The sequence below is a fragment of the Alosa alosa genome, chromosome 6 (genome assembly GCF_017589495.1).
Source record: "Alosa alosa isolate M-15738 ecotype Scorff River chromosome 6, AALO_Geno_1.1, whole genome shotgun sequence".
Taxonomy (NCBI): domain Eukaryota; kingdom Metazoa; phylum Chordata; class Actinopteri; order Clupeiformes; family Clupeidae; genus Alosa; species Alosa alosa.
In genome coordinates, this window is record NC_063194.1 from 14,752,591 (window position 1) to 14,779,617 (window position 27,027).

At 40.4% G+C, this 27,027-nt stretch overlaps 1 protein-coding gene across 1 annotated transcript; it reads right to left on the reverse strand.

Moving 5' to 3' along the window:
- kmt5c (lysine methyltransferase 5C) lies at positions 1-25,592 on the reverse strand. The gene is made up of 9 exons (XM_048245311.1): positions 25,200-25,592; positions 23,988-24,120; positions 22,534-22,699; positions 20,152-20,261; positions 17,475-17,638; positions 16,860-16,879; positions 16,375-16,511; positions 7,549-7,709; positions 1-7,360 (listed from the first exon to the last, which is right to left on the reverse strand). The coding sequence occupies exons 2-9, from the start codon at positions 24,098-24,100 to the stop codon at positions 618-620; spliced, it is 7,614 nt and encodes a 2,537-aa protein (XP_048101268.1). The 5' UTR covers positions 24,101-24,120; positions 25,200-25,592; the 3' UTR covers positions 1-617.
- Between the last annotated feature and the right edge of the window lie 1,435 nt (positions 25,593-27,027).

Here is a 27,027-nt window from a genome sequence, read left to right on the forward strand (position 1 = left end):
AGAGCACATATTCCCTGTCTCTTTATTGAGCGTGATGAATGCAGAACACACATGCACAGACATCCTAGACGAACTTTCCCCACAACATTCTGAAATGTATTCATCTATATAAAATGCAGGCTATTCAATGAATTGAAAAGACAGAGAGCAACACCACCCTGTGGCAAGAGGCAGCTACAACAGCCTACAGTTAGGGACATTAGGAGGTCTGGATTGAACAAGGGAATTTGAATAGAAATTAAAATACTACTTACAATTCCATACATCAAAGCATCACAACCAATATTTCATACTCAGAAAGATATTCAACCAGTGAGTACCAACCCTGGAGATTTACAGTGTAATATTGCATGACCTTAGCCATTAATAACGCATTCCTCTTAAATATGTTAACTGATGAATAAAACCATTAAAATAATTAGATAACCAAAAAGCTTATTTTGTTTAAAAAAGGTTATTGACCAGACATTAAAAAAGATTGTAAAAAACATCCAAATGAACATGTAGAATGATTTTAAATGACCTTTTTTTGCAAAACAGACATGTGAACATTAATAAATAACATTTGAAAAAAAAAAAAAAAAAAGAAGCATCCATGGACTCTAGATGAACCAGCATCAGTCAGTGTAATGGAGGTCCAGGTCCACAGTACCATCAGTGACCACAAGTCTGAGCCTTTTAGGCTTACGGTCTGACAGGGAGGTTCCAAGAGAATGACTAGAGGTTGAAAAGTGGTGGGAAACAAAAGGGCGGCTCCCAGACGGTTCTTGCTGATGAGGATCTTTTCTGGTCTGTTCCTCTTGGCCCTTTGATCCTGAAAAACCACCAACAGAGGGAGAGGAGGAGTAACTGTTTGAGGAAAGGCCACAAGGCTCTAGAACCAACCTGCCCTGGGTTCCAGAAGGATCCATGAGACAATGATAAGTGTAATTTGGGGTTGGACCCCCAGAGTAGTTTAAGCCTTCAGCATCCTCACTGTAGCCCAGTGTTACAGAGTGATCACCAGTGAAGTTAACCACATAAGGAGGATGGGCTTGAGTACTACAGGCCAAAGAGTTTGACTGAGATTTGTTTGTCCGTCTCTCCTGCTCAGGAATGTCCCTTTGTGTAACATGGGGACTGCTCTGCTGAGACGCGTCTGTGGAGAATGCTGAACTAAAAGCAAAATCCACAGGATCACAGTGAGGGTAACCAGGCTGGTGCTTATTAGCAGACAATGAGGATTCACTGCAGGTCAGGTGCAGATTCTGAGTGGGTGCCACCATTGCATGGGGTTTGCACTGACTCATGCTTTTGCCAAGAGGTAAACTGTGGCACTGGGGACTTTGGTTAGAAGAGAATGGTTTCTGTGAGGAAATGTCCTTGGTAAGACAACTGCTGCCTATGTCCTGTGCCTTATTTGAGGTAACATTCTGAAGCACACTGGAGGAAGTCTTGCTTGAAGTCACATAATATAAGGGGTGCACTCTGTCCACTTGGGAGCTGGATGTATTTGAAGAGTTGTTCACCTCAAAAGTCTTTGAGCCCTTTCCAAGGGTATGGCTGTAATCCCCACCTTGATGACTGCCAGTTAGAGAACTTGGAAGGTTGAAGCTTAATTGATTTGAAAAAGGATTAGTACTACTGTGTTTAGTGGTTTGAGACTTGGTGGCAAAATCAGCCCTTTCAGCAGCCATGTTGCCTTTAGAAAAATGAAGACTTTGTTTGCCACTTTCCAGCTTGATTGGATTAGAGCTTTGGAAAAGTGAGGCCTTCTTATCACAAGTGCGATGAAACGTATCTGCTGAACTGATCACCTTTTGTGGGTATATACTGGACTTACTACCCAAAAGGGGAGAGTGAAAAGGCTTCAGAGGTTGACTCAAAGCTCCCAAATTGTACATGCCTGCTACAGGTGTTTGGCTTGTACCAATGGATTGATTTCTATTTGCAGTCAGAGAATGAACAGGGCCCTGTGTTTTCTCCAAGGAAAAGGGCTGAACTTTGGCTAATTCTGTCCGAGAGTTAAAACTGCAGCCTGGGATGATGGATTCCACTCCTTGAGCCTGAGAACTAGCAGGAGGGGTTTGTGAGTGCCTGTCTGATGAAGTGGCACTAAACATAAATGCATCTTTGTGGTTCCACTGAGTTTTATCCGACTGCATGAGATGCACAGGTTTTGGGGCCTGCTTATCGTTTGAAGTTTTAGTCATGGAAAAATCAAAGGGGAATTGAGCTCCTTCTCCATCTTTAATAGAGAAGGTAAAATCTGTGTTGCTTAACATTTTTTCTTTGGAAGACAAGTCATGACCGCTAAGGAGAGCTATATTTTTGGGGAGACCGAGGTCCGAAAAAACAAAATCATTTGGAGGGCTAAAACTACCACAGGGACTTGGAGAGCCAAGATAAGGAGTCTCTGGGTTCCAGACATCAGATGGGCTTTGGGAAAAGGGGCTACTGAATGATCCTGTGTTAGGAGGTTCCCCTTGGCAAAAATCTGAGAAAGCATTTGGGAGGTTGCTCTGAGAATTATCAGGGTAATACCCTTCCAGATTCAAGCACTCTATCAATTCATCAGCATTATCAAACCCAAAATCTGAACAGGGAGACTTGTCTGGAAAAATAAGCAATGGGGACTGGGGTTTCTGTTGGCCTTGAGAGAAAACGGTTTCAATATTGTTGACTGCAGCGGATTTATCCATCTGATTTAATGCTTGTAGTTTGGAGAGACTTTTGTTAATCTGAAACAGGTTGTGACTAAGGCAGATGTTTTCTGTTGTGTCTGATTCATTTCTCAAGCCTAGGTCCTTTTTTGGCTTTTTCTTGCTCACAACCTCTGCCACCCTCTTCTCTCCGAATAGATCCTTCACATTTGGGTAACTACTGAGGCAGGTGTCCTCAGCTGCTACCTCAGAACATGGTGAATTTAGAGTAAGGGGAGAAAGGGACAGTGAAAGGGGAACATTTTCTGATCTCAAAGCTGTCCCCTTCCTAGTCATGTTACAGCATGATTCCTTGAGCTGCCGGCACGGAGACTGAAATTCCTCTTTAACTTTGTGTAAAGGCACTTCACTGATCGATGACTCTGAGGAGTCTGGGCTACGTTTAGTTACCCAGCGGCTTTTGGACCCCTTTAGTGGCTTTCTCATCTTACTGCTTTTACTCAAGCGTTTTTCCATGCCATCTACTATCCACCAGCCTTCTGTTTTTCTACAAAGACGTATGGGAGCAAGTGGTTGTGCATCACTGTCAACTGACTCAACCTTGACATCAGCTGACTGTAGCCACTGTTTCATGTCTTCAAAAAAAGTTTCATCTTTCAACATTTGGCTAGAATAGCCCATAAAGTCTCCTTTTGCCTCGTCATCACTTTCCATGACAGATGTTTCTTTCTTCTTCTTCAGCTTGGAGTGGACATTCTTTGTACAAATTTCCCATGCAGCTTGGCCAGCCTTTGCAGTTTGCTCTAACTCCAGACACTTTTCTGCTTCCTGTGGACCCCACTCTCCTTTTGACATTTCTACATTTAAAACTGAAACAGAGTCCAATATGGCTTTAAAAGGGTCGGCCATAAATGAAGCAGGTGGTGACTGAGACGGCTTTGTTTTCATCTCTGTTACATTCTCCAACTCAGATCTCTCCATCTCCCACTCCTCTCCTCTCTTCCTCTTTAGACGAATTCTCAAGTTGTTTTCTTGTTCTTCTTTAACACAGTCCTCTTTTTTAATATTTTTTTCTTGGACGGAAAATTCATTCTGAGGAGAAACTGTTGTTCCTTCTGTATCCGCCTGTCTGACCTGACTTACCCCTGTAATTTGCTTGGGGCTTTCTAATGAGTCTTCATTCTGTTCAAAAGCTGCCAATTCTCTGTTAGGGTCTTTAGATTTTTCTCCTTCATCCTTCACCTCCTCTACAACTGGATCTGTAGTCTTGTATCCACGCTCATCTTCATTTAGTTCTTTCTCAACCCTGTTCACAGTTGCATCATCTGCAATCATAGGTTTTATCTCAGTTATGTGTTCAATTTCACATTCATTTTGTTTGTTATCCGACGGGAAGCCACATCTTTTGTCCTGTTTAATGCAAGCTTTAGCAAGGACTTTCTGCTGAATTTGTGTATTTGGGCTCTCAAGGTGGACTCCAGATGGCTCATGCCTTGGTTTTGCGTTTGAGCTGGACACTGATTGCCGCATTTCTTTTCTGTCTTCGCTTCCTTTCAATATGAGCTCCTTAGGTGATACAGGTGTTGTGATGTTCACTTCTGGTTCTGTTTCAGTTGACTCTCTGAACGTCCTTTTCTTCAAAGGAATATTTGTTTGTATCTGCGTTAGAGGGGAGTGGTCCTTTGTTGACACTACAGGAGCTGAGCACAGAGGGAGCAATTCAGAGGACCCTTGTTTTGCTGTAGAGGTTTCATTTTGGTGTTTTGGTGAGGTATTTTGGTCTGAACCACAAGTCAAGACATTTCTGCAATCCACCTTAGACAACTCGGAGTCTTTGCCTTTCTTTTCGCTTTCACTTTTCTCCTTATCAATTACGATCAATTTCTGAATGTGTTCTTTAATCATTCTGTCTTGTTGCAGGCGCCTTTGCTTAACACGGTGTGGAGTTATAGATCTACTTTTATCTGACATATTTTTTCCTCCTTTTTGTACACTTCTTAGTTCATCTTTCAAGTTCTTAAAAGCATCAGACAAGGTAACCCGTACGTCTTTAGTGATAATTACATTACTGCCAATACACCTGGGTATATTGATTTTATTTTGTCCAGGATCATCCATCTGAGCATCAAGGCCTTCATGTCTCTCATCATCCACCTTTTTATGTATGTCTGTGGCTTCAAAACTGACTTCACTCACAGATTTCTTTGTATTCTCAGTTTCTCGTGTTTTCCCTTCAATATTTAATGTTTTCTCTAAGTCTGCAGATGTATCTTTTCTCTTTTCCTCCACTCTGCTGCCTTTAGCTGCAACTGCTCCATCTGCCTTTATGTTATCAACAGCTGCAGTTTGCCCCTGTTCATTAGGACTGATTTCAACTTGTTCAATTACATCTACTCTCTTCCCACCTACTGTAGTTGCATCTACTTCCTTGTTTTTCATATCATCCTTCTCAGTTTCTATTTTCTCTGCTGCTTTTTTAACATTCTTTTTTGGCCTTCCAGGTGGTCTACCAACTTTTCTTTTAACCTCTGAAGATTTTGTTTTCTCATCTTTCTGTGTATTCTTCACAATATCTGTACTTTTAGATCCTATCTTTTCTTCAACAATATTCATGCCCATTTTCACTTCTGTTACTACTTGCTTTTCTATACCAATTTCCTTTTCAACCTCCTTAACATTACAATTCATCTTTACAACACTCTTTGCAGCCTTTAGGTTTGTATCATCTGCCTTCAATTCTGATATATTAATGTCTGATTGCAGATCTTTCATTATTTCATTTTCACTTTCTGTTTTCGCGGCTTTGTTTACATTGCCTCTCTCTTCAACTCTCAGGTTGCCATCACTATTTGTCGGTCGATCTACCATTTCAGCACTCGTCTCAATTTCTGTTATGGTGTGTGCAGTCCTTTGTTGTTCTATGTCCTGCTGTTCTGCTTCTTTATCTGTTGTAACATCTTTAACCATTTCATTCATGTCTATTTTTGCTGTGTCCATTTTCTCACCCGCTTTCTTGACACTTCTCTTCATTTTTTTAATCCTCACTTTTTTAACATTGTTCTCACTCTCTGATACAGCATCCTGTGCATCTGTTGTCTTAACTGTTTGCTTTGCATTTCTTAAAGCTGTAACTTTACCAGACTTCAAGTTGCTCCCAGTAACTGTCACTTCATCTCCTTTTTTGCTATTGTTCTCAACATCTTGAACAGCACCTACCCTTATTTCTGCTGCCAAATTCATATCAGCCATTAACTCTTTAACCATTTTGCTCTCAATGTCTGCTTTGTCTCCTGCTTTTTTGATGTTGCTGCTTAGTTGTGCATCTTTCTTAGTGGACTTCATATTGGTGTCAACAGCTGTTGTTTCCTCTTTTGTCTCAAGATTGTTTTCAGTTTCTGAATTATTTATGCCCTCACTTTTGGAAAATGTGTCAGTTGGGATCTTACAGGTGAAATCATTTTTACTTGCAGTCGCTGCATGAGATTGTAGATTTGTATCACTAGCCTCAACCTGCTCCTTGACCTGTGGTGACACAGTGGTTTTCATGTCCGTCTCTGCACTCGTCTCATCAGTTAAATTGAACATCACTTTCAAAGCCTGATCTACACCACCTACAGTGATAGGCGAAAAATACAGCTCTCTCACGCCTTTCTTACCTTCTGCTATGTTGATATCATTGCCACCTGTCCTTTTTATGTTGTTGGAAAACACTGCTACATCCTCTCCCTGCTTCTCAGTCTCTGTCCGACTCTCCCTCCCTGCTCCTTCTTTTGCACCAGGAGTGGTCACTCTAACCAGGCAGACGGTTGGATAATATTTCAGCCCTGCTTTCAGAGGCAAACAGTTCAAGGATTGAGAAAGTGAACTCCCTAGGTTGACAGCTGGAGGCTGGCCGGTGTGGATGCTGTTATGTTCATGCTCCTTGGAGTTGGCAGACGGCTTGGGGGCAATATCACAACTTTCATTGGTAGAACTTTCCTTGCCAACAAGGTCAGTTTCATTGCAAAGAGGAGATTCACTGCTTTTCCTGTTTGGTAATGAACCGCTGATATCAAGAACATTACAACTCTTCTCTACCTCCAATCTTTTTGGTAGTCCATTTGCCTCAGATAGAGCTCTTTTCTTCGTCCACAAACGTTTCCGACGCCTGTGGGGTATGCTCCTGGTCCTTGAGGGCATGGTAGGATGGGACTCCTTCATTCCGGTTTTGGGCGGTTCGCTTGCATCCTTCTCTGTTAACTGTTGCTCATGTTTTTCAGTACAATGCATGGAAATAGATTCCAAAGTGTGCTGTTCCTGTTCTGACGTTTCCACCAGGTTTGTGTCTTGTGCATTGCAGCTCTCTGCTGCATCTCCATCTTTATTTCCATCCATCGCTGTCTGTGCTGTCCTTGTAGGAATTGCCTGATTGTCCTTCTCCCCTTCTCGATGTGTCGGTTTAACCCTTTCAATCTGGTCCAATATGGCCCGCCCTTTGCCACTGGGATCCTTGCAGCTTAGCAGAAACTCAACAGTGTGCTGGTACAGGTGAATTCTGAGGTCCTTGAGCTTGATGTGAGCGAGAGTGTGCAGCAACAGGTTATGCTCATTCAGTGCACTCCTCCTGTTTCCTTTCTGTCGCTCCACCCTCCTCCATCTGCTCGTCTTTGTCAGTCCCCTTCTTAGCGCTGTTGCATCTCTTTTCATCCGCTGGGACAAAGAATTCCTCAAGGGGAAAGCTTAGAGAGAGAGACAGGATGTTAGAAGGGAAACAGAGGAAAAGGAGAAACATACACAGGTTACAGTGTCATTATAAGAAAATAATAGTTTTAATTTATTCAGTAACTTTTGGATGGTGTTTAAAAAAAAACAAACATTCCATGTTCATTAGTCAATTCCCCACATGAAACTATTGCAAGCTATTTACCTGTATTTGTTGCAGTTGGAATGGGCTTGGGAGTGCTGTTGCTTTTCTCTCGACTGAGGCGCAAATCGGTCTCTCTGAATTTGTATTTTTGCCCTGCTGGATCGCTGGGGTCGTCAAGATCTTGTAATGTTTCTCGGTGCTGGAAAGATCCTTCTCCCCGCCTAAGAAAGGAACGGATAACGTGAAGTTATAAGGAACATCTGATTAAGCCAACACAATGTTCATCGGATGCTTTACAAAATGTGACAAGATATTAAGTCTCAGAGTTGTATCTGATGTTAATACATAACAAGAATGCTATAACACATAACTTCTAATAGTGAATTCATGACCATTCAACAATGTGATTCAATTGGTTTGACATTCATGTTGTGTATGGTTAAAAAATGAGCTTGAATGTTTGAATGTTCCAACATTTTGAGACCTTTAGCTTGCTTGATTATGGGGAGCTGGACACTTAAGTGTGCTTGCAAGCACACTTATTGTTCTTCTTAAGTTTTATTATTAAATGTGCTTGCAAAGCAGCACACTTATTGTTCTACTTAAGTTTTATTTTTTCCGTCTCCCTAATTTTTTGTCAGCTCTAGCGCCTAGGCCCTTTGAGACAGAGACACCGTTCCAACTTTAAAACGTCCGGTGAGTACCGGTGTAAGTTGCTCGCGAAGATGACGTCAGGTGGGCGTGTCGTTCGTCCGCCATATTGGATTGAACAGAAAGCTAAACTAAATTTTCATAGGTCACAAATTTGGTCCGAACGCCACGAAACATGACGTACATTATCCTTGGACCAAGCCTCACAAAAGTTACCAGAAGGATTTTTGATTTTCGAAAGCGTTTGCCCGTCACAGCCAAACGAAATCGGCGGCTAAGCTCCGAAACAGGAAGTCGACAATATCTCAGGAACACGGTCACATATCGATACCAAATTTTGTATTTGAACTCGGGACTCCAATGTGAGGGTGCATAAGCTAAAAAAAAAAGAAAAGAAAACATTCCAAAAGTTTCCATCATTTGGCAAACCACCCATCCATATTTGGTAACTATTACCCTTCACATTTGTAGTTGTACTGCTATCACAATGCCTTCCAAGTATGCACAATGTCTCTGGGCAGCCCAATCATGAAATCCTTGCTCTGCCATGGGATAGTATGGACTTACGAACTGAAATAGCAAGGAGAACAGTAGCTATATATAGCTTACATAATAGAGTTGTTTTCACATTGACGGTATTCAAATTAAATTTTTCCTTATTGTTAAATATCATGATGGGAGAGTATTATTAAAAATGTTACAAGAATGCAAATTCATATGTTTACGGGAAATTAGGTTTTACTGGGTTGTTTTGTTGTAAAGACATGCAAGGCATTCTGGGCCATGTAATAGACAAACAGTGATCGGCAACGTTAACTTGATTTCCATACGTATTAATATGAATAGGTGTTTCTGTAAACCTAGGGACAATAAACAGCCATCTCTGTTACATAAACGACCAGGTAATCGCTCACTGAAGAGGTAACTATGATAAAAACATTGTTTTCCTCAAAGCATGGATTTGACGACAGTACAAGCCGGACATGTCACGTTAATGTTAAATACATCTGAACGCTAGGTGGCAACGTTGTATTACATTTCACATATACGGTGACATCATTAGAATTATGTGAGCTTCACAAGTAAGGAAGGTGCAAATATTATGTAATTTATAATGGGAAATTATTGGAAATGTTATTTCTTGTTTATTCTAATTGCAAACCACACACATCCATTCGTAATCACACGTACACATTTAATACTGAAAGACTATTTGATGTTGCCCCTAGCAACCCTGGGTGCAGCCTCCAGTAGTCCAGTTTCAGAGTGACGAGTTTGTGGCCAAACAAGTGCCCAAAATATCGGTTTCCATGTGTAGAACTGTGCTGGATGGTGTGCGTCCTTTATGAAAGTAAGTGTTTTATAGAGTTACAGACATGATTCATGTTGTAGTGGTCAACATAAATGTGCCCCTTCTGTTATTAGAATGCTAAGCGGAGAAGCATGCTAAGCAGAGATTAAGTATCATTAATTTCTTGTGTGGCTAGCTATAGGGAGGAGATGTATGTTGCTAATTGGGATTTATGTTGTTTAGCGTAATGTCATGGTCATTTAATATGAGATGCTTGCACTCGTAACTTCGTCACTTGTAACTTTAGGACTGCTATTTTTTTTACTAACAGTAATTCAATTTTAAGCACTTTAGCCCTAAAAGTAGCACCTAAGTCTGTGACAGCTTAAAAGAAGTGGCGAGGACTCCTAACGCGATGTTTTGAAATGCGTCTATATTGTCTACAGGAGCTTCCAATCGCGAGGGAACTTGCATTGTAGGCATAACTAAGGGATGCAATAACACCACCAACAACCAAAACTAGCCTACTCATTGTCAACATGTACATTAAATGTAACGTTTCATGTGAATCAAATTAAAATGTTTTCTTTGCAAACGTAGGCATATGGTGACATATTCATTTAATAATGCTGCTGTGTGAATCACGGTAAGCACAAATGAAGTGGCCACTTCTTAATGGGACCCACTGTATGGAAGTGGGCTGCCTGATTTACAGACGGTGGTTTAGAGTAATATGAAGTATTTCTTTATTCTGAGATACATCCGAGATCACATCTGAGGCTACATCAATAGGCTCACAAAACAATCCCAAACAGACATATAGTCTTTATAGAGCAAATCCATATAGATTATTTGTCAAATAAACCAGTAAAACATAATTTGTCGGATGGAATTTATAACACTCATAGCTCATATTTTTTAAAATAAATCAGTGAAAAAGTATCCTGACAAACAAGCAGCTTTTTAATGCCTTGGTCATATTTCATTATTTAAATTCCTCTGTAGGTTACCTGACGCGTGACATTATTTATTTTTGCAGCCAATCACTGCGGTCATTTTATTTTATTGATTTGATCTCAGTCATAGAAGCTAAATTCGAAGGCAGGCCAAAGGTAAAATCCAACGAACCGCATTCAACCCACAAGCCAATAGTTGAATAGCCCTCTCCTAGAACTTTTGAGATATTGCCACTGCTCCAACACTGAAAGGAACTGTTACAATGCCTGGATCAAGCCAGGTTCAGCATAGCGTATGCCACTGTCTGCTCACGTTGGTGACCAGACCAAGCACACTTTGCAGTCTAGGAAATGCAGTCTAGTTTATTGTTTGTAACCATAGGTTATCTTGCAATTTCCTCCAAAGAAATGGACACATTAAATAAACCATTTCCCCGGCAAAACAAATTTTGCTCAAACCAAATCACTCTTCGACAGCACCAATTTCCAAAGTGATGCTTTTCCATTTAGTGCAATTTGTTCTTAATACAAATTATTCTTACAAATCCATGCAAAATATTTTAGAAAACCACATTTTGTATAAGGCAGTAATATAAAGTTATTTTTGTGGTCTATTGGCATATTTTGTTTTCATGTTTTTGCTTTAACCCATTAGCCTCAAAAATTCTGGCACCGGCTTTGTTACAGTGCTCCCATCCTCCCCCCTGTACTGTATATCAATTGTATTCACCAGATCATGAAGCACCACATAAATCATTTGAAAGCTGAGATTCTCAGGAATCGATACATGTAAAACTTTCTATGAAAAAATGTGTTTTGTGCATTACTGTATTCGATTAATATCACTATGACCCCCTCCACCCCCTTGTGAATCCGTCCCTCTGTACCTTTTAGTCTGGGTTACACAAGGATGGAAATATCCCGACTCGTCATAAATGGTCTTGAAATGTCGGTAAGAACCCATACTAATGGAATATCATCTTGTTTTATTCATAATATGTTTGGTAGATGTATAATCCAGAGAATTAGAAACAAACAGTTTGCAAACTTATTTTCCGGTGATTCCCGGGTGCAATCGCATATATAAGCAATCGCAGGGAATTGGGCAAATAAGCTGTCAATCAGGCACCCCAGTTTTGAGTGACAATAACTTGAGCCTACAGCAAGCCTCGAAGATGAGACCCGGATATTCTTATAGCTGAGGAGTAGACGCTTTCAATGGCATTACCGTAAGAACTTACCACAAATTCATACTGACAATAAAACTCTCTCTTACTACACAAGAACCCCTTTGAGTAGAAGCATAATCTTGTTAATATTATGCTTCAAATTAAAGCCATCCCTCTGGAGTTTCTTGTTGTATCTACATTGCATGGCAGTGACCGTCATAGAATCAAAGAAGCATTATTTCACATGAATCTACTACAGTGCCTAAACATGACACTAAACATAATACTGAGCTAAACGCATGGGTATTCCCACACAAATAAATTTGTGAAAAATGCATATTTTACTCTATAGTCATCTACTTGAAGTTACAGCTTCAAAAGACCTGGTTCCAGGTCTCAATTGACCTGTCGCTAAGCGCCACCCTTAGAACGCTGATGAGCCAATGACAGTCCAGCCTCAACGGGACATCAGCTCGGACAACTCCATAGGAAACAACAGGGAGGAGGCATAAAATGACAAATTAATGGTTATTTATGGAGTTTATTAACTCAAAAAAACCCTACGGATAACCATGGTCAAATGTTTTGCATGGGGGACGTGTAATACTGATAGCCGGTACCCCGAGAGGCTAGAAAACGGGGTATATTTTCATCAACAGTAGCCTACAGGACATCTCTCGCGTTTGCAACAGCTCAACGTAATGTAGGCTACTAAGCCAACAACGTGGGCACAGGTTCCCTGTTAAATCCCAAGATGAAACTGCTCATTAACCAACTACTATATTCTTACTACATCAAATATTAACGTAACCTAACATATCTTAGTATATCTTAGTATTCTTCCACTAGCTAGCTAGCTAGCATTAACGTCAGTGGTTTTTGCACGGCTACTTGCCACAACTGCTTGTCACCTTGTATGTATTCTAAAGTTTTGAATACACCCCTCTATAGCATAATTAAGTCCCTTTTGATAGCTTCTGGAGGAAAGTAAATCCTTTATCGACCAAAACGTCCTCAAAGCCTGCTTTCATATACTGTCAGCTGCCATTGTCCACAATGTATTTCTAATCAAGTCTGGTTTGTTTGTCCAAGTTTTCGCACGGTAACAATGGGGGGCGGGGCTTAGCGACAGGTCAATTGTGTTTCAAGGCCACTTAGGCTGAATGAAAAAACAACATTCAAGCCTCTGTTACTCTTTGCCAATACATCACACAGTCACTCTTGACTGTTTCTAAGAATTCTACAGGGTCTTAGCTTTCAAAAGAGGTCAAGAGGCAGTTGATGATGGTCCATAGTATGTGGGGACAGTGCCCTCCTAAGTAGATGATGTGCAATGTCGGGCGAAATAATTTAAAATGGGGCCACAGGTTAACAATTTAAATCTGTATTACTACTGAAACCCGCAATTGTATAAACAACAACAGTGTGCAAGAGCCTTAATTAATGACCTTAGTGACCTTTGGCCTGGTCTTCAGCATTGAAGTGGCTATTAGCCTGAAGGTGTTTGTCGGTTATTTTTAATATCTAGTTGAATTTACGCTATATGGTCCTTTTTAAATTGAAGACAACAAGACAATGGTAAAAAGCAAGTGATTTTTGATTTGCACATTTATTTATCAAACTGTCGGTGATTTTCAAAGTTAATGCCCTTTTTCAATCTTGAGAAATAGATTTAAATGTATTACTCCTAATCCTACTATCTAACCTTAGGCTTAAGACATTAGGCTGCAGGTTATTCAATAAATGTGATCACACTTTCATAAAAAATAAACAGGAGTTCAAATTGCCTTGCCAAAAAAAACAAACACAAAAACATTCAGCAGTAACAGCTGTGAGACTTACTGCTCTGATAGACAAGCAAAAAATCCTTCCTGCTTATGCACAATTTGACAAATCTTATTTTTAGCAGAATTGCAGTCCAAATAGATGTGGCTTTAACTGCAAATATCAGCTTGCACTGGCCTCACCTTTACAAGCTAAGGCCTATTCTCTACAATACATCACTACATTTGAGCATGTCTCCTTCCCTTCCTTGCTGCTTCAGGCTATTGGCCACTACATCATTACTAGACACATTACTACACAACACTGCAACATCACACCATGTCTGTGGCTAACTGCCTACCTCTTAAGAAAATATATTTGCTGACCAGGTTCTTGAATATCCAGAATTTGGTTTTAAAGGGAGTATGCAACAGTGTTAATGATTAGCCAGGCATCACATCTTGTGCTAATTTACTTTTATCTGACTAACCCTGAGAATCTCTAGAAAGGGGCAGTTCTATAAAGCAGGGGTCACCAACAATCCAAATCTGGACAGCAGGAGGCTTCTATCCAGACCGCGAAGCCTTTTGATATGATGAAAAAACAGATTCTTATTTTGTAATTGAATAGGCTTTTTAACAGGCAAAACCAGGTTGCTGTCATAGGTTGCTATGTACACTATTCAAGTAAAGAAACATGAAATTTCTCTAGGCAATGTAGAAACTTTGCTGCCAGATTTAGCAAGTTTTTACCCGCCCTAACAACACATATCCAGTCTAGCAACACATTGCAACACTTGTGGAGCAACAGAAAAAAACTCCTGTCAATGATCTGAAAACAGTGCAACGGCTTCCTCTCATTCTTTGCTTCAAGTATTGCCTAAGTTTTTAAAAGTAACAATTAACCTATCAGGTTTTATTATGGAAATGAATGCTGTAGGCTACAAATGTACTCCGTGTGAGTGGTGGTCGTGCACACGTCTGTGCTACCTATGCCTATTGCTGTTTGGTCTCAACTCATGAACACTCATTATGTATTTACAAAAATAAATCCTGTGCATTTAAGAAATCTTATGTTCTTATATTCATTTTCTAGCCGTCACTACATTGTTATTACATAGGCTACCGGCATTTCAGCATTTTCTTGTTAAAGGATTTGAAGGTATTTGACAGGAATGTATTCACAATGCAAATACACAGACAAAAGGTTGTTTTTCATTCATCATAGGTTATGGTCATGGGATTTGGCAAATGCTTTTGTCCAAAGAAAAAAAAAAAAATACAATAGTTCAAATTAACTGAACAGTTTTAAAATGTTAGTAAGACTACAAGAGAGAAAAGCAATAATAAACAATTATGTCAATGCAATCAATAGCCTAATGAAAATAAACAAATACTATAATATACAAAGCATTACTCATAAGAAACTCTAATTAACTAAGTGCATGCTGAACAGCCTTTAGAGCCCATCTCGAAAGACCCAAAACTATCACAGGAACAGAGAGCACTGGGCAACTTATTCCACCAACAAGTAACCACTGAGGAAAAGGGTCTTGAATTTGAACTAGCGTTTATGGCTGGTCGACACAACAGACGCTCATCAGAAGACCGCAGTGGGCAGTTGGGGATGTAAAGCTTTATCATAGAATTGAGATAGCAGGGAGCAGATCCAGTCAAGTCAAAGTGAGAGATTTAAATGTAATTCTCGCCACTATAGGGAGCCAATGGAGAGCAACTAGGAGAGAAGTTACATGTGTCCTCTAGCTGACTGAAGACCAGGCGTGCTGAAGCATTCGGAATCAGTTGTAACAATCTTAGTACACAAGCAGGCAGGCCAGCTAACAGTGAATTACAATAGTTCAGTTTGGAGATAACCATGGCCCAAGACGTTGTGTGGAATATTGTGTCAGATAAGGTCTGACCTTCCTAATGTTGTAAAGGACAAACAGACATAATTTTGCCATTAAGGCTACATGCTGAGAGAAGTTAAGTCATCAATTATGATGCCAATGTTATGTGCCAATCTAGTTGGGGTCAGTGAAAATAAGTCAAGATGGATGTTAATTAGTTGGAAAATCGCTGTTTTAACTGTAAACACTAAATGCTCTGTCCAACAGGCATTGCATTTACCAGTTTGAGTTAATAAATGCAACCCGAGTGGTAGAAAAGAACAGTATTCAAAATCAAGACGACCCACATTTTTTGTTAAGGACTCGTTGAGCATATGCCATGCCAAAAACATGTTACTGAAAAACTGAAATTGTCTGAACCTGTACACTAGGGCTGTCAATGTTCTTCAATAACCCAATTCGAATTTTTAAAGCTCAAATTTTGCCTATTATTAATATTTACGATGCATCTCTATACACTGTATAAACGGGCTTATGCATTGCCAATGCCACTTGAGTGGTTTCAATTTCTTTTGCGCATATACGCACACACACACTGAATGAACGTACCACTACCACTTGAATGCCTCTATGTTTGATGACGCCAAATTAGCAAGTATTTCCTGATTGGGGAAAGTTTGATTTTTTTTTCTATCGGCCCGCGATTCCATGAACCATTATGTCTATCAGAGAAGTGACAAAAGCACCAGACATAGCCTAGAGCAGGGAGGCCAAAACCTAATTCTTGCCTGCTTTAGCTGCGCAGTTCCTCGTCCTCAGACTGTTTACCTACCTAGCTTGTCAGGGTGTAGCGTTATCAGATGTGCACTCAGGCTCCGTGGGTTTATCGATTCTGCCATATTTAGATTGTGTATTAGACGTGACAAAAGCATTTTGTTTTCACATATTCGCTAAAGTTAGCCAACACATAAAAACTTGCCAAAATACCACATTCGAATAGTAATTTCCAAATTTGAATAGTATTGATTTTTTAAATATTCGATTTATATTCGACTTTAGAAATTCATTCCAACAGCCCTACTGTACACATCTCATCCCTATCTAACTGTTTGGACCCCAGCCAGGGTGGAAGGTTGGGAGGGTTGGCAAGGGTGCAATTTTAGTTGGTGACCCCTGCTACAAAGCGTGTTAGGAACTTATTCTTACCTTTCACATGTGAAGCATTCGCACATCTCGTTGTTCTCGCCAAAAAAGCTATCACCGTAGTAACAGGTAATCTCCTCCCCAGGAGAGATGGGTCGGACCACTTTCACACACGCCCCGTTCTTCTCACCAGGGACAAACTTCACAGACACAAAAAGGTCAAGAGGGGATAAGGTGATAAATTCAGCACTCTACAGTAGGTGACAGTCTGCCCTCAGGGAGGCCCTAAGATTAGCTCAGACTGAGAAAGGCACGAAAACAAAGACAAACGGTTTATGAATACAACAGCTAAATCACTAATTGCTTAACAAGATTACATTACAACTGACAAACACACTGCAACATGGTCTCAAGCACTCAATGAATGACAACAGTTTCACATAACAAGAAGCCTTGTACGGGATGACACGAAACATAGATGGAGCCAAGAGAACAGCAAAACAACTGGCACAGAGCCAGATTAGTAAGAGATTGCAAAGGTTTCTTACCTTACAATTTGGTCTACAGTCTTCTCCAAGCAAATGAAAGAAAGAAATACAAAATTAGTGAAAACAAAGCAGACAAGATTCAGCTTTTTATTTAGTCTTAAGTAACTCTGAATAGAGCGCCTTGTTTACACTGGACATCTGGCTATACAGTTCCCTTTTCATTGGGGACAATGGCTGATGCAACTGTCACCATACTGACAGCCCCATCGGAGCACTGGTCTAAAATACACCAGGGAACACCAAATTAGTCGCTCACAAAGACGCCAGACAACAGCATGAGTGTATATGACTACATGACATAATCAAACAGGTCATAAACTGACAATTTCAATAACTTATGTTCACATATAATTAAGAGCACAAATAGTTTAAAGAAAGTTGTTCTGAAATTAGACATTAGAACCTAGAAGTTATCCTTTCTAGTGTTACTAAATAATAAAATTGAGGAAGCTCAAGAAAATAAAGTGAAATCTCATTTGTGAAGAGTACACACTGTATAATTCCAAGTGTCTTCAAAGGGCCATTCACGTACACAGGATTATACTGTGTGTGTGCATGGATCACATCCTCAACAACAATCCTCCAGCTCTTGTCACTCTCACACCATTCTCTCACCGTGATTAATGAAGGCAGCGGGACCCAGCCAGAGTTGAGCGCAGCGTTTGCGGGTGGAGTACATCACACTGAAATCATTGATGCCGGCCCTCAACACCGCGCTGTCAGAGGGACTGAGCTCTGCGATGCAGCCCTGCAGCACCTCCATACGCTCACCCACAGACCTGTGGGGCACAAGACAGGGCGTGGGCCTTAGAACTGCATTACTCACTTCAAAAAATACCAGCAAAGAGATGAGAGGGAGGGGATCGATTTGGGCTTTATTTGATTGTTAAAGGCGTAGTGCTGAAAATACAATTTGTCTCCTGGCTACTGTACTTGTTTAAAAGCTCCTCCTAACTGTATTGTGCTCAACAGAGTATAATAATAGTAGAATAATAATCAAAATGGCCATATGCCATCACTTGGGTTCATTACACAACAGGATTTGTCATTTATAGAGCTGGAATAAAGATTTTACTTGACACAATACCCACCTAAGCCCACTAAGACAATGTTAGTAAGCATTGTGATTTTTAAGCTTCATGTTCGAACCTTGTAGATAATTTAAATATTTTGTTAACAATGTTAGATGTATATTTAGATTTTTAAAAATATGCAGATGAAAGATAAGCGTATGAATGTCTACTTTTAAACGTCCTCTGAGTACCATTTTATTATTGCATATAAATCTGCATGCACCTGCTACAAACCATAGACTGCAGAACAAACTGTTTGTTGTAGGCTTGTATCATTATATATGGCTGTGTGGCAGTTCTGCTACTATTCTCTACATTTTAATAATTAAAAACAAATTCATAATACATGACAAAGGGTTCAACACAAGTCCCACGTTTAAGAACAGTATGTGGAAAATCACTGAATTCTAAAAACAGGAGATGGCTCAGGTGTCTGTAATATTTATAGCAGTTGTGTATGTAGATTTACCGACGCACACTCAAACACACAAGATTCGATCTGGGCATTTCCTTGTCAACCTCCAAACTGAATTAGTTAAGTCTGTACTGTAAAACTGAGGCCTTCCAGTAAATCATATATTATATACTACAGTTGCCCTGATAAGAAAGTAACCATGCACGTTAGGAACAAAGCTTAAGTTTATTACTTCATCCAACCCCACCCTTTGTTTTTAAAGTATGTGAAAAAGTTATATGGTCTTGCAAACAATACTAAGGACACATCCTGCCAAGGGAGAACAAAGAAAATACAGTCTACACATGATATAATAAATATTACATGGCTGTGGATCTAGGATGTCTTAATTAGAGGCAAAGTGACTAATGGTCTGGTCGCTAGTCAAGTCCAATGTACCTACTGAAGGTCTATCTAAATCCATCCATGTCTATTTATGTATCAACACACACACAAAACCAGAGGTGAGGCACCAGTTTTGTCACGGCATAGCAACAGTGGTACACAGCTGCAGTTGGCAGCTGCCATCCTAGCAACTTACGCCCCACCCCCACCGGCATCACCCCATCCACTCTGTGCTGTATGTAAACCATTAAATCAATAACTTAACCCTATACATTTACCACAGAAAACAGAAGGTATTAATACCAACAGTCAATTCATTCCCTCTGTTAGCAATTTCTATGTACATCACTTCTAGAGTTTTGTTGTTAGGTTTGTGTCAGTCTGTGAAAACAGAGAGAGAGCATTCTTGCCCTGATCAGACACACTTAACAGGTTGACCTATGGCCGACACAGTCAGGCACGTGATCCAGGTTAAACATGGGTCTGACCAAGGGTCTTGACCAGGGAACACAACAGTTTATGTACTATTTTAAAGTTGCAGTGAGCAGGGGAAATTCCATCACCTGGATAGTTAGGACAAAATTCACACAGTGCTCGAGAAACACGTGCAAGGGGTTCACAGCTGGTTAGGTAACTGGTCATGGCAACTAATTTACCACAAATATTGAGTGACCATACAACACATATGTTCCACATTCAAAATCCTGGCAGTTGACACAAACAATATGGCAATATATAAGTTAGAGATGGGATGATAAAGGATACCCCTACAGCTGTACTTTGGCTGTAGGCACGAGGCCCTAGGCGAATGATGTCAATCTGCAGCCAAGTTGAGTAAGAGAGGCTATTTGCACATCAATTTGTGCACTCGCCTGTCTTCATGTTAGATATTTTTTACATGCACTGACTCCCATTTACTCAATGTTCTCACTTGAGAGCTGTCAAATGCAAAGTTATAAAATGACTGCCCACAATTCTGCACTCAAGCTTAGAATGAATGGAATGTTAACGTCTGACAATTTAACATCTGAAGTATATCAACTACAGAGTGAATACCAGCAGTGAAGAATCAAAGCTAGGTTGTGCCAGAATATACCAACTCATTACCTCTTCTCTCATCAGAAATGAATAAATCCCTTGACCAGATGTAAATATTGTTTAAGCCTTTTTTTAAAAGTGCATTCCCTTTTATTATTAACAAAAAGGTGCCTAATTAGCTGACCTTCTCAACCTCTGTTTCTGATTTACCTGTCTGGGCTACATCAGACCTTTGACCACTAAACAGAAACTGACAAGCTAAATGAGGCATCATACAGTGACTCTACAGTGGTAAATCCGACAAGACACGTTACAGCATGAAGTTGAAGCATAAAGCATAAAATTCCAACATGAAAAACAGATGGGACAATTGTTAACTTACCATTGTCGTGTGGATGTTATCTTGGCCCCGTTGGTTTCAGATGAATAGCGGTTACAAGACTCAATCTGAACTCCACTGTCCAGCAGGAAAGCCTTGAGATAGCGATGGACCTGTGGAAAGGTAATCAGTGACCACAAGATTAGACTTGTGCTTTAAAAACTCACTTGATCAGTAGTAGAGTAAGGAAGAAGAAAGAAAAAAAAAAAAGGAAAAAAAACATAACAAGCACTCAAGTCTACAGGTTTAAAAAATGAAGGGGCAGGGGGCTGTTTGTAGGAGCTGCAAAGACATTGGCTGCTGCTTGTTGGGTGGGAAAAAAGAAAGACAGAGAGTGTGTGTGGGGGGAGAGAACACACATTGTCCAGCTCAGGTAACGGCAATGGAAAAAAACACATTGCCCAAAGGATTTGTGGTAGGGAAATTCTACATGAGCACCTATAGTTGTCACGATGGCATACACTTCTCATCTGTGAACCTCTGTGCCGGAGTGTCCTGTTGCCCTAATTTGTTTATTTTGAACAGAAGGTCCACTGTGCAAGTGGGTAGCCCTACTGGAATCTCTCAACCTAAGTTTTAGCCTGGGCCTTTTTGCCAAGCCCAGCATGTCTTGTGGCAAAACATAAATACCACCTTCCTCCTGAAGCACATTCCAAAAATGAAACTAGGAAACTTAATTCAGGTTCACCATTAGAGCACGGAAGAAAGCATGTCAACTGCAGTCAGAAGCTGAACCAAGAGAACATCAGCGCTCATGAAATACTTGTAAGCAACAGTTGGAGGCATTGTTACAGTCAACAAAGGTTAGTCAATTAGCTGGCCAAGTTACCATACTTTCCCTTCAGACTGGTGAAATGTTTTCTTCTCCTAAGTACCTTAACAGACTATCTGCCTGACATGAACAAGCTTGCATGGCGCTGCATTTATAATTTAGCAGGTCACTGCTTTCCATTGACATAGCTTGGAATATTAGATTCCTAATGGTCAGGCAGGGCATACACAGTAGCAAACTGCAGTTGCTTGTGACAGACCTAAGAGACAATTACCAGAACGACAAAATCTTGTGTGACAACAGCATAGAAACCATGCCTTTCTGATTAGCTGTTAAGTGAAAGATGTACCCCTGACGTTTTTGAAGAAACCAAGATATTTTAGAATGACAGCAAAAACAGATAAGCACTGTGCATCTTTAAAATGAAAGCTGCTCACTACTAGGGGTGGGCGATATATATCGTCTGCGATAATATCGTGATTGTTGTTTTAACGATGTGCAAATTTACATTATCGAGTATTTAAACTACTAAATCCAGGAGGTGTATGCAAGAGAAGCCCCGTTGCAGCAGAGCAAGTGTCACATGATTGCTAGTGGGTCTACGTTGTCACACGCAGGCCTAATGTTTATTTTGTGTAGCGAGATCCAGACGTAGCCTACTTAGGATTTTGTGCAGCTACTTCTGTTCACGTAGCATTAATGAGACAGTCACACTTTTTCCTACATGGTATTATATGGAGAGAAAACATTTGCCTTTGAGTATTTTAATAGTCAGTTGTAAACCAAGAACTCTTCTCATGTAACCCTTTTGTAAATGGACTGAAGTTCGCTCTAAATATCTACGTGTATCAATTATGCTAACCGTTAGCATCTCTATGGGATTTCTCATATACCTTAGCCATAAGCTAACGCATTAGTTTCTATTCTGTAACTTGGAATGCTAGCCTACATGATTTCTCTTAAACAAAACATCGAAGGAAATAACTTCGATGTACTCTGTTGGTCTGCTTAGTTTTACAGTGAATCCTAAGCAAAGGTTTTTGAAAGGAACTTCAGCTTCAGACTTTCTCTTGGTAAACTGTTAGGCCTAGTCATCTTCTTTAATGTAGCTGGCTAGAATGTCATTGCCACACACACAAGTGGGCAAAATTGGAAATGTGTCATGAGTGACAATGCATTGGTTGATTTGGTTAAAAAGTCACAGGATAGGTTATTATTGTATTGATGCTATTCATAAATAATGAGCTGTAAAGTAATTCAGACTTCTACAATTTTTTTAAAAAAGATAGACTAATTATCGTTATCGTCAAAATCACAGAAAATATCGAGATATTATTTTTTGTCCATATCGCCCACCCCTACTCACTACCTTCCGCTCTACAATTTATAATTCAATCACTCACAGCTTTCATGTGCAGCAGGTCCCTGACACAGCATACATGATTCACATGCTAGTGTTAAGGTCTAGTGAGGCATTCTCTCCCTCTCGGTCTCTCTCCTAAAAAAGGTCCAGTTCCATCATCAAAAGCAGTAACTTTGAAGCTTTATCTAAACAAATCTGTACTCTGAACCCTACTCCCCATGAAGGCCGAAGCACAGCAGGGGCTACTCACGTGCTGCCTCAGGAGCTCCAGTCGATGTGGACCCAGGCCGGTGAAGTAGCCACTTGCCCAGTCCCCGACCAGCAGGGCCTCAAAGGTGGCCTGAAAGTCCTGGGTGCGCGTGAAGCGAAGCAGCGTCTCCTTGAGGTAACTCCAGCGCCTGATCTCCGGAAGCTGACTGCAGAGCGGGAACAACAGGAAGAGGACAGGAAGTTAAGACAGGGAGTTTTTATACCGGCCAAAAAAGGGCATGTTTAATGAAGTGTGCATGAGTGTGTGTGTGTTGGGTGGGGTGGGGTTAAAAGAAATGTGTTAAAAACCACTGATCAGGAAAGACCTGTGTGAACTCAGGGAGCTGTGAGGAGGACCAAAACCAAAACACCACTGTATAAAAGGCTATAGTATGTGTTTCCAGCTGCTCTACCATTTTATTTGAGGACTACAAATACAGCGGTGGATTTTCTCAAGGTCATGTAACATCAAGTTTAGACAATGTCTGGAGTTCCTCTACATTCTGTGAATGTTGCCATGTAAACAGGGGCCTTTTTGCATCACAATGACCAAGAGGGTAGAGGCAAAAAAAATCTGCATGTGAGCAGCAAGTTAGCAGCAATACCCAATAAAAGACCACCGACGTAGTTTGAAAGATAAATTTAGCAGCTTTAACAGCCAGTCATAGCCGTCATGAATGACTTGTCAAAGCAAAATGTCTTATCTATAACCAAATTTCCACCCTACCGAGACCAATATTCTTCCAGCCTTTTCAGTAAATCACATCAACAGGCTGGTAGAACCAGCACATTTTCTTTCAAACAACCAAGTCGAATTACTTATTTAATTAATCAAACAAATGTTAATGAAATAGAACAAAGGACTCCATTTATTCACAGAACCCAATAGCAAATACTGCGATCAGCTAGTGCAGTCTTTCATCGTATGGAGTGTTTAAAGAGCAATATAATTAGTGATAATCTGATCAGTCACAGCTCACTGGCACAGAAGAACAAAAATTACCAAAGCAATCAGACTTTGGCAGACCTCATTTCAGTTTATTCACAGGTAATGATCATTCCAAACCTTATTCTCCAAAATGTCAATAGCCATGTGATGGTGTTAGTAGGCAACTACAGGTTTTACTTCACAAAATATGTGAGGAAATAGCCATAAGACATTATCCCTTGGAAAAAGGTGCACCCACAGTCTCTTCATTAAAATATCCAAAAATAAAAAGTGATACAAAGTCATACAGCTAAATCTGTGGGGTTGTGTGGATCAAGAATTAAGATTTCACATCCAGCAGCGGTCTCTCAGTCTGCTGCATGACAGATACAGTAGGCTAAATGGCAGAGATACAGTAGGCTAAATGGCAGAGATACAGTAAAATGAGGAGTGTAGATAGACAGTACTCTGTTGTATAAAGCTCATGTACACTACAGAGGAAAAGCGGAAAGGGTGTGAAAACGCACCTGATGTTCATCTTGTGGGTGCTGAACCCCAATAAGGGATCCAGCACCAAACCGGTTGCCAAGTCATCTGTTTCGCACAGCTCTCTCACATTCATTCTATAGGATCCCTCCATCGTCTGCTACTATCCACATGCTGTAAAGGGAGAAGGTTTTTGAGTAACCACTTAGAAACACCACTACTAGCATTGTATCTGACAACATAACCAACGTGTAATTCAAATAGAAGTTCTTGACCAACTGTCAGGGGTAGATGTGGTTTAACATTACACCCCCTTGGAAAGTGAGACGGGGACTCAGTTAACGTTACTGACAGATCAGATCCACATAGCACTTTCCTGCCCACAGGCCATGCCTAGCAAATCAACCCAGTGTTAACAGATAAGATCGGTTATTCTTACATAGTGTTATAATGTAATGCATTTACGAGTAACATTTTAAGTAAACGCATTTTAATCGCAAGAGTCTTTATCAAAGTGACGAGCTAGATTGGAGTACGTTAACCTAAATGTTAGCGTTAACTTACCGTTAGAAGCGAGCAAATTATCGTTAACGTTACCTCAAGAGTTTCCCTCAGTTCATAGGGAACTAACGTTAACGTTGGTTGAAACATTTCACTGCGGTAACTTTAACAACCCCGTGCAAATATGGATGTATCTGTAACTGCGACATTTCATCCACACAAACATCTAACGGTAAGTTACATTGTTAGTTTAGATAACTTACGCAACGTACGTTAACGTTTCCATTTCAAGCTAATGTTTCCACCAAAGTACTTCTCGCTTGCAAACGTTCTAACGCCAATATTAGCTACAACCCTTGATCGTTCTGCAAACTGTCCGTTACAGTTGACTTATTAATGGGACCAGATGAATACAAGTGGCTAACGTTACCCAAGTTAGTTGATGTTAATGTTAGTTGACTAGCAAGCTAACTTAGCTAATGCTACACAAATATTTAGCGCAGTAAGCCATTTAGCTAACATTACTGTTCACGACCACAACAAACTGCTAGCTGCTAACGTTATGTACCAATAAACGTTACAGGACAGCTAACATTACATTAGCTAACTAACGTTAGCTTCCTAACACTAACTTACAACTATCAGAGGACACGCATTCTGCACCAGGTTAACTAAATACGTGAACTGCTACGAACTGTTAAGATAGAAACAGTTAAAAGCGCATCACTGTCGTATGAAGACATGTTGTTTACCTGAAGAGCTGGCTGCAGCTAAATTCCTTATAGCTTGTTCCGTCAGCAGCTAATATTAGCAAACTGGCTAGCTAGCCAGCAGCTAACTAGCAAAAATGCAGCTGCTTTTAGTGAGGATTGTTTTGGTCCTCAGACTCAGAGGACAATCTTCTTTTTCGTGTTCATCGATAGAGCGAAAAGTAACATATACGTAACGAATCCTGATGTTACACAAGTGAACAAAAGTGTATTTTCCGTTTGACTAGTCTTTTGAACCCAGAAGTTGCTCTCAGCTTCCAGACAACCTACTACTCGGCTATCACAAGAGCTGCTAACACTGTAGTTCTACGCATACTTTTGTTCTATTGGCCGTTTTCTGCGATGGGAATATTCGTGACCCGCCATTCATAGCCAGCAGTGCTTCCTATTGGTCGTTCTGAATTTCACTTCATTGTTCACGTTCTGGTTGGCTTGTACTGGTACATAATAAACAAGTTCGGAAATCAAGCTGCTTCGAAGGTTCATTTCACTCAATCAAACGAGGGCTATAGAGTGGGACGAGAGATAGTGATATGACTCTCCAGTATGAATCAGACTTGTTGATTATAGGATGACTCACAAGAAAAATTCCACCTTCTGCGTTGCCTAAATAATATTTTAAGCTGTCTAGAAGTCATTAGGCAACATTTATTTAGTGTTTGGGTAAGAATCACACTAAGGAATAGCACCCACATAGCCTACGCGTAAGATTGATTGGTTACACAGATAGTCCAGCAGCTGACTCTGGACCCGACACCTGATCCGCTTCAGTCAGGGGCTATTTGGGTGAGATGGCTGTGGTGACGACCCATGTGACGACCCAATGTTTTAGTAGCGTACCTAATGGCAGAATATTTTGATAAAATTCCCCCAGCTATAACACTGCCAGAGGCAATCATGCAGCCTGTAATGAAATAGAAACAATTAAACCAAAATATATAGGCTATTCTATTATATTCAATTCAATGTTATTGCCACAAATGGTACAGCAATATCCATACAGCTCTGAAGCCTAACCACAACCAACGATAGCTGGTATTTTTGAATAATGTATGTCTTCACACAATGCCATAGTCCTTCATTTTAGGCCTACACCTGTGTGCTCAAATGTGCAAATTACAAATATTTCAATACAAATTGATAATGTGACCATAGTCAACAAAGAAACACATGTTTTTGTTCATTTTCTTCATGTATTTGTCTGGTGTTTATCAGGCTATGCTTGTGAATAGAGTAAACTACAAATCATCCAAGTTCCAACTGCTATATGGGGCGTTATTAGGGGGTGAGTAGGGGGGACGTGTCATCCTCAACTTTCAAAACGTGTGTGTCCCCAACATTGAAGATGAACAAATGCAAGCGACAGAGACACATCACTACTGACCGATGATTCTAGCGGCGGGCTATGCGCACAAGCAGTGGTGTAGTCAGCTGGGTATTGCCTATTTTAGGTCGGTACACAGAGATGGTGATGCTTTTTAATTGGGTATACTGAGTAGTCCTGCGTATCACGTAGACTACACCACTTCATGCAAGGTAGCCTGAACAAAAACAAGATTGCAAAAGGAAAGCAGATAGAAAGTACTAAAACAAATCTACAACAAGCACATAGTTTTCATGCGTATACGGGAGAAAGAGCACAGGTCTTACATGATTGTTGGTTTCTGGTGGTATCTTGCTAATCACTGAAGAAAGACTTAAGGTTATGGATATAACCATTCTGAAAACTAAAGAAATTGCAATCGCACAGTGCAGGCTACTCGGAAGATACAGCAAAGAAAAATATTCAAACAGCATCACTCGCAGAGTA